This window comes from Ammospiza caudacuta, chromosome 1 (assembly GCF_027887145.1).
Source record: "Ammospiza caudacuta isolate bAmmCau1 chromosome 1, bAmmCau1.pri, whole genome shotgun sequence".
NCBI classification, from domain to species: Eukaryota; Metazoa; Chordata; class Aves; order Passeriformes; family Passerellidae; genus Ammospiza; species Ammospiza caudacuta.
This window is the reverse complement of record NC_080593.1, coordinates 69,857,704-69,870,268: the sequence shown is the minus strand read 5'-3', so window position 1 is coordinate 69,870,268 and position 12,565 is coordinate 69,857,704. Positions and strand designations below refer to the sequence as shown.

General features: G+C 38.6%; 1 protein-coding gene and 1 long non-coding RNA gene across 6 annotated transcripts in view; one reads left to right on the top strand and one right to left on the bottom strand.

The window, feature by feature from the left end:
- Positions 1–7,492, top strand: part of CDYL (chromodomain Y like) — a 104,039-nt gene extending 96,547 nt beyond the window's left edge. For 3 of the 5 annotated variants that reach the window (XM_058810248.1, XM_058810257.1, XM_058810278.1), the window contains 3 exons: positions 1,080–1,290; positions 5,421–5,564; positions 6,611–7,492. In XM_058810248.1, coding sequence (XP_058666231.1) covers positions 1,080–1,290; positions 5,421–5,564; positions 6,611–6,769 — 514 coding nt within the window. In that variant the 3' untranslated portion in view covers positions 6,770–7,492. Of the gene's footprint in view, positions 1–1,079; positions 1,307–2,165; positions 2,228–5,420; positions 5,565–6,610 lie in introns of those variants that run through there. The other 2 variants (XR_009275044.1, XM_058810266.1) reach the window with 2 other exon arrangements.
- On the bottom strand, positions 4,458–11,877 carry LOC131561142 (uncharacterized). The gene is made up of 3 exons (XR_009275047.1): positions 11,837–11,877; positions 9,355–9,481; positions 4,458–5,644 (listed from the first exon to the last, which is right to left on the bottom strand). It is a non-coding gene; the product is annotated as an uncharacterized LOC131561142 (long non-coding RNA).
- Between the last annotated feature and the right edge of the window lie 688 nt (positions 11,878–12,565).

Below are 12,565 nucleotides of genomic sequence, written 5' to 3'. Positions count from 1 at the left end.
ATCTCCCAAGACTATGAGTCCATGACTTTGTTGGCTGCCTATTTGGTCACCCTCACAGTAAGAAAGTGTTCCTGCTGTTCAGAGGGAACCTCCCGTGTTTCAGTTTGTGCCCACTGCCTCAATGTGCACCACTGAAAAGAGTCTGGCTCTATCCTCTTTGCATCCCCTTTCAGGTACTTTTACACTTTGGTGACATCCCCTGAGCCTTCCCTTCTCCAGCCTGAGCATGCCCAGCTCACTGAGTCCCTGGGTCACCTTGATGCCCCTTTGCTAGACCATCTGGAGTCTCCCTTTCACTGAGAAGTCCATAATGACGCTGGGGCTGAGCAGTGGGGCAGGATCAACTCCTGCACACTCCAGACAACATTCCTCCTAAAGCAGTGCAGGATAGCACTGGCACACTGCTGGCTCAAGTTCAGCTTAGTATCCACTGGGAACCCTAGCTCAGTTTCTGCCAAGCTGCTTTCCAGCTTGTCTTCCAGCATACATTGATCCTGGGGTTGTTCCTTCCCGGGCACAATGCTTTGCACTTCCCTTGTTGAGCTTTAGGATGTTCCTGTCAGCTCATTTCTCCAGCCAGTCGAGGTCCCTCTGGATGGCAGCACGATCCTCTGGTGTATCAGCCTGGTTTTGTATCCTGAGCAAACTCAGTCAGAATAAGCTCTTCCCCATCAACCAAATCATCAGCAAAGCTGTTGAACAGAGCTGGACCCATCACTGAACCCGGGGGGTGCAACACTTAAATTACTGGCCTGTGCCATGAGTCACCACCCTCTGGGCCAGCCGTTCCCACATTTTCCAGTCCACCTCACTGTCTGCTCATCCAGCTTATACATCAACAGCGCAACTCTGAAACTCTTATGTGAGACAGTGCTGAAATCCTCACTCTGAGCTCTGTGTGGACAGCATCCACCTCTCTCCCCTCATCCACCAGATATTACCATCTCATTGTGGAAGGTTATCAGGTTGGGTTTGAAAGTGATGTTACTGTGAAGATGAATTATTATGCAGTTTTCAAGGGCTGTTATATTTTACACTCTCAATATATGTAGTGAGCGCATGTTTCTGTTTCTCTTCAGGAATTTTGTGAATACTTTTATTCAGTTTAAGAAGCCTATCATTGTAGCAGTAAATGGCCCAGCCATTGGACTTGGAGCATCTATATTGCCTCTGTGTGACGTGGTCTGGGCCAACGAGAAGGCCTGGTTTCAGACACCATACACTACTTTTGGACAAAGTCCAGATGGATGTTCATCCCTTACATTCCCTCGGATTATGGGCCTGGCTTCTGTAAGTAGCTTGCAGGGTAGGGGCTGACAGCTTCACAGTTCAGTTGGGATAATTTATCCAGTGTGATTTCAAGACTTTTTGCCTTCCTGTGTTGTCTTTTTCTTAATTATTTTCTTTCTCTCATGAAAACCTTTCATGAGAAGCCACCCCTTATAGCTTTTCTGCTCCATGCTCTTACAACTTACTCTTCACCTGCATGCACAGAACAGAAAGCAGGCACGGGATTTAATCCCACCTTTGACCCTGATGGTGTCAGAAGGGTCATGTCCTGTGTCCCCAGACACACTGTCCCTGCTGCTGCCTCGTGGGGACCAGCCACAGGTGCCTTGCACTCAGCACAGCACCAGCGTGGCACTCGGTGTCACTGCACAGCAAGGCATTGTCACACCAGCCAGGAGCAGTCTTATGCCACTATGCAAAATAACTATTTCAGTTTCCATGCACCCCTAACAAAAAGCTATTCAAGAATCTGCAACCTATGTTATTTTCATATTGCTTAGTGTTCTTTCACTCTGTGTTCTTTGAAAACTCAGACCTATGTCCTATTCCAGTTTGGACAGTATGAAACAAGTGCTTGTGGCTACACCTGTTTTCCAAAATCACTGTTTGGTATAAAAGCCATTTTTTCCCTGTAGATATTTATTGATTTAAAAAATATATATTAAAACACCAGTTCTAAAAGATCTAATAGCTAATTGTGTCATATTTGGATTTAGTTATTAGAAGAGATCAGAAAAGGTAACTGAAATAGATTAACAGTTATAAGAGTATCTTTAATATCTTAGCATGTTTCAAATTACTGATTGTTCCTTTCCCTTTTTATTTGGCCATCCATCCATTCATCCATCCATTCCATACATCCTCGTCCTTTAAAGACTTGTGGTTGTTACTTTTCATTTCTTTAGAAGTTGTACAAAAAACACAAGCTCTTCCCTAGTGCACTCTTTCATGTGTGTTTGTGAATGCTCTCATTCTTAAATAGAAAGATTTTAGTTGAAAGCATCCAGTGGTAACAATTCCAAAATGATCAGTGCAAAAAGGGGAAAAAATCCACTGTTTTTATAATATCCTTGACTCTCTGCAGCAAAGCAGTGTCTCTATGGGACAAAGCTGAACTTTACTCAGTACATTTCATGAAATATGTTCAGAATCCATACTGAAGACTTTGATATAGATATAGAAGATACATTTTTGAAGATATATATAGTAGATACAGAAGTATGCTTTTGTCTGTAAAAGAGAGAGAGAAGTCAGCAGGAAGATGTTATTAATGAAATGCAAAACATTCAGGGGAAAAAATATACAAAGCAAAAAATTAAGGCCTCTAAATGCATCATAATATTTTCTACAAATATATCAATTAATCAGGAGTAGCGCCACCCCTAACTCTTGTAAGTCAGTCTTAAAATGCAATGTTGTTAGCTGCAGCTATGTAAAAATGTTCCATTGCAAGATTCCTGGAAATATCTTCCATCTGGAGTCAGTCACCTTCTGTGGGTGAGCAGGTCTCTCATGGAGGGGGATTTCTTTTTCCCCCATTTTCAACCATGGGTTTATTCCAGGAAATTTGAAGCCCAAACTTTAGGCTTCAAAACTGATACCATCTTGGAATTACCAAGAATTTTAGAAGTGTCCCTGAACTTGGCTTTTGAGTTTTGAAAATAATATGTAAGACATTGAGGTGATGTCTGTATGGGGAGATGTTATTATGAATCTGCCATGGAGCTCTTGCTCTGGTTGTCAGGTCCTAGATGTGAAGCCCAGGAGCTGTGTGATCACACATCACACACTGGGTCTTCCTGCCAGGCCCCAGCATGCCTGGCAGGATGTCTTAGCTTTTCTGTCAGTCAGGAGGGAAGCACAGTTCCATAGTGCCTGGAGTCCCTGTCACAGCCAGGGTCTGGGGTGGTCAGAGGCCAGCTGCCTCCTGATCATGGTGCAGGAGAGCTGAGCTGCTCCATGGCCCTGGTGCCTGTGGCCTTGCACCAAAGGACCCTGGTGAGGCTCAAAGTCCTCACTGAAGAGAGTCCAGAGGTCCAAGTGAAGTTCCTCTGTGGAAGGAGATGTTTTCTACTTAGAGTAGAAAGTGAAGGTTGCTAATGAGATTCTTAGTGAAATATTTTTGTCACACTCATTTCTATGGCTGTAGTATATTTCTTGGAAAGTAACCACCAAGTGAGTTAATTTTTACAGCAGGTACAAGGCATGATTATGATTAAAGCTTGTTTAGCATTTGGTCTCCAGCAGATGTTGTGTATAGATCAAAAGTGAAGATGCCAGAGCAAGAGATTTCCCCTCAAAGCCTGTCAAGTGAGAACATCAATGGCAATGCTCATTTCTTGTGAGACTTTATGCTAATACTGTGTTACAGCTGGCAGAAATAAGATAACTGCACCATTCTCACTTAGGGTGTTTCATGTTCAGGAGAACTCAGCAGTTGCAACTAAGTTTTAGGGGGGAAAAAGGGTTTTCTAGCATTGGTTTTTATCCTTGCAAAGATACATATGAAGAATATGTAGACCTGACCACCTGGCTTAAATGCTTGCCTGTCATAACTATCAGTTAGATTGACTTCGCATTTTGATCTTTCATAGAAATGTTAAGTGGTTTTAAATTATGTTAGAAGATTAATTTTTCCCCAACTGTGTAGGAAAAAGGATTCAGTTTTTAGACAACCATGTGTACATCTCTGATTCTTATTTAGTATTTCAGGTTATTATTATTCACATACATTCTGGAAAATGAGAAGGAATGGTTAATGAACCTGTTTATTTGATACTGTGTTCACAGAAGGTAGAACTATAGGGTATAGAACTCGATCACAGTGCAAGAGATTTGGGTTTTTGTCAGCTAATATATGTGAATCAGAGTTTTCCATAGTAACTCTGAGAGATGTGCTGATGGTAAAATCACAGTAAAATACACTAGGAAGCTGCCTGGATTTTTTTCTTGCATTTCAAATGGACTGGCAGTCAGGAAGCAAACTACCAGTAGAGCCCAGACTTCATATTTCGTTACAAAGGAACAAACAAGAGACTGCAGAATCTCCACATTGCTTCATGTGTAAAATGCAATACCAGGAACATGGTAGCACAGCAAATAAATAATTGTTTATGAAGTTAATAATTCATTATTTGAGATCCTTAACTGAAAGTTGCTGAAATAATTACCAGATGTTCCACTACTGGAAAATGTTAAAAACCTCAGTATTTTTCCCTCAGAAGTGTTACACCTGTCAGGTTTGTGTTTTAGAACAGCCTTATTTCCTATATTTCATCAATCCAGTAATGGCTTTGTCATATTTTTCAGTGGCAATAAGTCATTATGAAACTATAGCACTAATTTTTTTTTTGAGGCTGATTATTACTCTGATTTTTTTAATTTCCACTGCCTGTTTCCATGTAAATGTCACTGCAAACTGTATAAAAGGCTTCACTAAAGCTAGAATTAAAGTGGCTGTAGGACAAAACTTTAATGGGGAAATTGGTAAATAGTAAAGTGCATGATAATTACAAATCAAAAACATATACAGAACTAGAGAGAGGATCTTGTTGCATAGAAGGTGGTACTCAATTCTGTACCTTGAACCATGTGCAAGATCTTTTAAATATTGAGGGTTTTTAATAAGACTGCTATATCAGATACTTAAAGGATTTATCATTTCAGTATTGGACTGTTGAAGCAAATGTGAATGTTTATTTTCTATGAATTTGGTCAGAAATTGGAATACATCATTATAAAGGGCAAGCTGATGTATTCATTGCTGCTTTACAGATTGGCCAGGCATTATAACCTATTCCCACATACACAGATAACCAAGTCAGCAATACTGTAAGAAAGCCAGAGCTAACAAACATTCACAGCCAGGAAATGACAGAAGACATTTTCACATTTAACCATTAATCATAGACATCCACATTTCAATAACTACTGACCTAGTACTGCTTAACAACACGGACCAGCCAGCTGTAGGCCAGTATTTTTCTTTTTTAATTAAAAAAACTTGGAAGAGCTGTAATAAAACTATTTCAAACAGTGCAGGCATTTTTCTTATTTGTTTTGAACATTTTTCCTTTGATGAGTTTTGTCTCATTACATTTCATACCAGAAGTAACTTTTTATCCCTTCAGGCCAATGAAATGTTGTTCAGTGGAAGGAAGCTGACGGCGCAGGAAGCTTGTGCCAAAGGACTCGTCTCCCAAGTGTTCTGGCCAGGAACATTCACACAGGAAGTAATGGTTCGAATTAAAGAACTTGTCACATGTAATTCAGTTGTAAGTTTCCTTTATCTTCTTGTATTTTTATGATTAGATGAATAATTAATCTAAGTAGTACTGGACTGTATCTTCTTGTCCTGGGGAAAAAAAACAAGGGGTCTTTTCATGAAATGAGGACTGCATTATAACACAGCAATGTTTTTTGACAGATTTTTATGTATCTGTTTGGTTTGGGTTTTTTTAGGATTCTTTTTAAAGTTTCTATCTGATTCTTAACTATAGCGTACTGTGGCATTTGATAAGGAACATAAACTAAACCAGCATTGGATTTTTATAATGTAATTTGGTATTAACAGAGTTGCTGAAGTCCAACTTGGTCTAATCAACAGTACAAACAGTTGCCCTAATATCTGCACAGAAACACAGAAATCTTGAGTGAGGTTGAGTTCTAATTTAAGTTACCAAGGAAATAAATACAGTCTTTGAGGTTGTGCTGGACTTTGTTTTATGAGTAACACGTAGTGGCTGTGTGTGCTACTGGCAGTTGCACAAGATGGCATCAAATAGTGGTAATTTTACTTTTCTTACAAGGAAAGATGCAGTACAAATTAACTGTTCTATGCACTAGAAATTTTGGATTTTAAAAGCAAATTATTCATTTTCTAAACAGAAAAAACAAAGAAGATTTTTTTTCAGTGTATTTTAAGTGCTCAAGAGCTCAAGATCTGGCCCCTTATTAGAGTAGTTTGGGATAAAAGTGTTATGATTAGCCTTCACTACTATGGCCTTGCACTTTCCTATAGTTACAAAACCATATATATATAGATATATTTTCATAGTTACTTTATGATTTTCATTATTTTCATTCTTCTGTGCACTTTTAAATTGTGCTGGTATAAGGCAAAGGAAATTTTGTGGGATGGCACAAGGCAGATGAGTATGAGAAACATTTCTTACAGTCATAGTAATGAATTGATAAGCTTTAGTTGATAATCAGCTCCAGCATTTGTCTATATAAACCTGTTACTTGCCCATAGAAGCACCTGGAAGATCAGTTCTCAGGCAATACTAACCCAACTCCCCCTTTTTTAACTTTGGCCCAGGTACTTGAAGAATCCAAAGCTTTAGTACGGAACATCATGAAGGTGGACTTGGAACAAGCAAATGAAAAGGAGTGTGAAGTTTTGAAGAAAATCTGGGGCTCAGCACAAGGGATGGACTCAATGTTAAAATATCTGCAGAACAGAATTGATGAATTCTGATGAGATGCCCGTGACACTGGAATTGTATTTCTTGGACATCAGGGCAAGCAAAATAAGCCCATTTAAAAAACCCTTATATAAACTAACCCCTTGCTCAGCTTGGGAACAGGAGTGGACACACACCCCCCTTCCCCTTTTATTGTCAAGGGGTTTAAAAGTACTGTATCTCTTAAATTTGAACAAAACTCCTTTCTCCCTGATTGTTACATGCAGATGTATACACACACAAGTGTATGTGTGTGCATATATCTATATATGTCTTTTATATATATATATTTATATATATATATAGATATAAATGTAATATGTGTGAGAGTGTGTATGTAGACACACACACACACACACTAGGTTAAAAATGATAGAGTGCACTACCAAACATCTCTTTAAAAGCTCTAGTTTTTGTTATCTTTGGCTAGTACTGTATCAAATAGAGAATTCATTAAAAAGTGAATGGTGTTGCATTATTTTCTGTGTGGCAGGGAAGTCTGGAGTAATGCTTTTCTTTTTCATGAGAATACAGAATTGAAACGGGTATTAGCCAGCCCTTGCTTTCTCTGCCCCATGAGTCAGCTTAGAGAGAAGGTATTGTCTCAGAAGAAGGTTGAAATACCTCAAGTAATGGAACATTCTGAAACTTTGGGGTAAATAAACCCTATTATGCTTAAATCACACATATCCCCAAAAAGAGAGTGTGCTCAGGATTAATGCTAAGGAAACACTCTGTTATTTTTTGGGGGGGAGGTATGGAGGGGTGGGAGGAAGGGGCAGGAATATGTCTGATTCTTACCCAGACAGCATGAAGAAACCACTGTCTCTTAGGGAAGGGAATGAGGGAGAGCCAGAGGGAAATGGAAGGGGGAAGGAAGGAAAACAAAACAAAACAAAACAAAACAAAAAAAAAAAAAAAAAAAAAAAAAAAAAAAAAAAAAAAACAACACAAAAAAGCTTGTTTTGCAGTATTAGTGAATCACTGAATATCTTATGTATGAATATCCTAAGTTATAAGTTAGTTTTAGTGGGTTTTTAAAAAGCCTCTTTGGGTTGTTGTTTGTTTGTTTGGGGGTTTTTATTTGTTTATTTTGGTTTTTTTAATAACTACATAAGTGCTCCTGTTGCTGGGTGAAAATACTACTTTATATACAGTTTGGGGGGTGTTTTTGGTTCTTTTTTCCTATTTGCTGGTTTAATTGATGTATTACACCAAAAATGCATTTTATGTTCATAAATTTTAGGTTCACTTAGAATATATTATTTAATAAGTTAAAATTCTTTTGGCACACTATTAAGTAAAAAAAAAAAAACCTCTTTAAAAAAAAACTACCTTATATTAGATGTTTAATGTTCTTTGTCTATGCTTTTTTATTATTTGAAATATACACTATATGCAGTATGGTGTAAAAGAGTGCCCTGTGTAAATAGACCTATTTTGCATTCCTTTCAGGAGTGGTTATTGATTCCTGACTGCAGATATCTATTATTACTTGGGTATCTGTGCTTGCAATCTTATTGAATGTATTATTAAGAATGAAAATGAAATCAAACCTTATTTTTGTACAGTTTTGAACTTTTTACTTGGAACTGACCCACCTCCCCTTCCCAGTGGAGAGCTGTACAGTGTGTAAATCTGCCTTTACCTTGAATTGGTACAGTATTTTTGCATCTGTGGGACCTACTTCTTTGTTCTAGTAGTTTGAACTATATATAAACTGTACAATCTGTAAAGTTTTTATAGAATAAATATTCAGCTGTGAAAACTGGTTAAATAAAACTAATATTTCTTAACACATTTTAAATGTGGTTCTCTCACAGAGTTGTCTTTTTCAAAGACACTTCCATTCTAGTTTTGAAGTTGCTGAAATAAATCTTGTAACTTAGAGGCTTTAATATTTGTTTAATTTTGTTTAAAAACTCTTAATTTCCTTCAAATTAAAACTTGAATATTAATTTATTGATGTAAATTTTATGTAAGTTTTCTCTAACAGGAGGTAGATGGGGAAAGAAGACATAGGGAGTCATTCTGCTTTTAATTATTTTGTTAGAGTTCAAACTAATGTTCAGTAAATGCTTTTTTGCAATCTCTTAAAAAAGACTGTTTCCCTTACAATATTGGGGTTTAAGTTAGAATTCCTTGGTTGAATTTGATTTTAGTGAAAAGAAGAATAAAAGATACCTTTACCTATGAGTTCTGTCATGTCAAACCTTTTAGAGTTCAATTTGTAAAAAGATTGCTTTTCTAGCACCTCTAAGGCCATGGTGTTCATATATATATATGTATTAGCTGGGGGGATTATTTATGCTTTCCTTAAACAGGAAAGAACTGTTACAGTGAAGACATTTAGAATTAAATCAGTTGAAGGTACAGGCAGTTAACCTGAAAAAATAATTCTGCTTAATTCATTTTTTTGTGTTGCTGTCAGTCAGCCTGTTGTGCTGCCTACAGTTTGCATGATAAAATGGAAATAATTTATTGACTGTTTTAAATTCCTGAATACTGGAAAAAGTCATTCAGGCCACTTCCTTTGCACTGTCAGTAACTAACTTGACACTATTAACAAATCATGTTCTCATGCATAAATATTACACACCTTTTGTCCATACACTGGACTAGAGGAATAGTGTTTCTTCAGGAAAACACTGTCCCATTCCTTTCAGCATGGGTCACTGAGTATCTGTTGATGTGTGTGAAGGTTACAGTCAAGTCCAGTTCAGTCTCTGCAAAGCCATAATAGAACAACAACAGGAACATTATAGACCTCTAATAACAAGCAAGAAAACCTGAAAGATCATAAAAACTGTCTTAAGACATTTTTAAAAGAGTGCTTTCAAGGCTTTTCTTCACAGAAGAGACAGGTCGTTGTTGAGCCTGACTCATTGCTGATGCTTGTACTGTTTTGCAAAATTTGCAGTACTGCACAGAGCTCCTAACCTGAAGCATCAGATTTAGGCTTTGATGACTGAATCCAACCATAGTCACAGATGTTCTCCCAGACATGTAAACTCTGCAGACAGCATTTCTTGTAAAGCTCCAGATTTGGGGTCACAGCTTCCCAGAAGTACTTCAAAATGGGTCTTCTGTGTTAATTCTTGTGTAAATTTGGAGGATTTTGGGGCAGCACAAATTTCTAAACCCATGGGTAATGCAAGAACTTAGAAACAGTATCTTTCTAAATGACTGCCAAGAGAACTTCCATAGGAGATTTTTTTTTTAACAGAAAAAAAAAAATAAATCTGGTTTTCCTCCTTTAGGCTTGAAGGCAAATCTCCTGTTTGGGTGCCAGTGTATAGTCGAGGGCTAGCAGAATTAGGAATAATGGTATTGGAATATAAAATTCAGCTAGTTTTATAGCCTTGCTTATTTCTGACCCCTGCATCTCCTGTCAAGACTATCCATTGTAATCACTACTACACGATTTGCTTAATTAGTTATGGAACATCGAGACAATCTGTGAGGCAACTGGCTGTGTTGGTGCTGAAATTTAAAAGTAGCACAGGAGCCTTGATAATGCAGTGTGGGAGTCCCTTCCATGAAGTTTGAGTTCTCTTTCTGAAATAGGCAACAGCCCAGGCACTACCCAAAACAGCAAACTGATGAGCATTGGCCACAGGACTGCACCAGCCACTTTACCCAAGGAAATTCTATCATACTCAAATTTCTTTTTGGAAGTAAACAAGATAACTTTTCTCCAGATGAGTAAATAGTAGCAGAGACCCACGGGCTGAAGGTACTTGGAGCTGTTTGAAAGCCACCTGTGTGCACTTAATCCCACCTTCTGCTGATGCATTACTTCGAGCAAAAATCAGAGCAAGGTCTCAACCTTGTAAAGTAACCTACAATATTTTGGGGTAATCTGCAGATCTAAACCTGCCTGTAGATTTTTTTCTGTGTTCATGAATCTGGTATTTGAAACAGTTCCTCTGAGCAAGTCCTCTTCTGGATTGACAACATTGCTAAGAGACACTTTAATTTAGAAGCTGCACCATTATTATTATGGAAAAATGTTCAGGTGAATTAAATTACCAATTTAGGTGGGATTCATTTCCTAAAGTCAGGGATACTTGGAAAGAATAGAAAAGAACACATAATACTGAGCTATAAATGGCTTAACTTTACCCAAACAGTGGATAAAACAGGACTTCAACCACTTAGGGAATGAGGCAGCAAACAAACCATTTCTGCCAAATGGACAGGTAAAACTTACTTCAATAAATGAAGCCAGGGCTCTACCTGGGTTTGTTGCTGGAAGTTCAGGCACTTTCACATTGATCTGGGACATGACAAGTGTGCTTTGGAGAGTAGGAGGGGGGAAATGCCTCAACTCACTCACAGCTTGCCACATGATTTTCCATCCTAAGGAACTGCCACTAGCTGTCAACACAGACTGTTACAGAGCTTCCAACACAGCTGGAGTTGGCAATCTTCAGTCATTGAGCTCAGGTCTACTGGAATGGGACACTGGTGGGTTTGCCTTTCCAAGGAAAGAAGTATCTGGAAGGAGAGCATCTGTATGGTACATCATGGTCCTGCCTTGTACTGCCCTGTCGCAGACATTACTCCACAGAAATCCTTCCTTTCATATTTCTGTGTCTTCGGGAGCCAGAGGCCCCCGAAGAGAAGGTAAACAATTATTATCAGCTGCTGTGGAATGCAATAGGATTCACCTTGATTGGCTCATTTTCTATGTTTATAATTAAGAGCCAATCACCAGTTCAGGCCAGGGGACTGAGTCCTTGGCCACAACTTTGTTGTGGGTTCTTTTCTATCTCTTCTCAGCTTAGCTAGCTGCTCTGCAAACCTCTCTCTATATTCTTTTTAGTATAATTATAATGTATTATATCATATATTAATAAATTCAGCCTTCTGATCAAGATACAAGATTCACCGTCTCTCTCTCACCAACTGCGACCCACACAGGTCGCGGTAATACTGCCCCTCAGATGTTTCTAGAAAATACTTCACTCACAGCCCTCTGCATTTTCTTTCCTTACTCAGGGGGGATATGACTGAAGTCATGCACCAAGCTTCCTAACAAACAAACCCTAGATATAATTATTGCTTGAGATACTCACAGGATGAAAAGCTGTTTTATGGGCGAAGATGCTGAAGCGTGATGCAAAATGAGAAGATGGTGATAAAACTCTGGTCCTCCTCATCCTTCCTGCACAGGGAAAAATACAAAAAATAAGTAGAATTAGAAACCACCAAAAAAACTGTGTAGTACATAAAGGGAGCTACAGAAAGAAGCAGAGGAGTGGCAGCTGTTCTCCCTGAAGTCCTCATTCTTACTGCACTCAATTCTGGAAGAGCTACAGTTGACAAGAATATCAGGTGCATGTATACCTGTTCCACACAGTCTGGAGGACATTATCAGTACCTGTGTCTAAACTCAGATTTTGAGTCTCGGGCCCTGGTCTTCATAGGGGACTTCAACCACTCTGATATCTCCTGGAAGGACAATACAGAAAGGAAGGCACAGACAGTGTGAGGAGGATGGAGCCAGGCTCTTCCCAGTGGTGCCCAGTGACAGCACTGGAGCAGTGGGCACACACTGAAGCACAGGAGGCTCCTTCTGAACAGCAGGGAACAGGAGTCCTCTTTACCCTGCTTTGAAAAACAACATAAAGAAAAGTTATTAAGGCAAAGAAAAAGAAATTTATTTCCTCTAGGATAAACAGGATTTCAGTACTTAACCAAAACAAATCCATGCCTTACACTGGAAACATTGCTTTGGCCTCAGCAACTCCTTGAAATTTTACATTTTGTTCCAAATTCTGCCTCAATCAATGAAGGTGAACCCA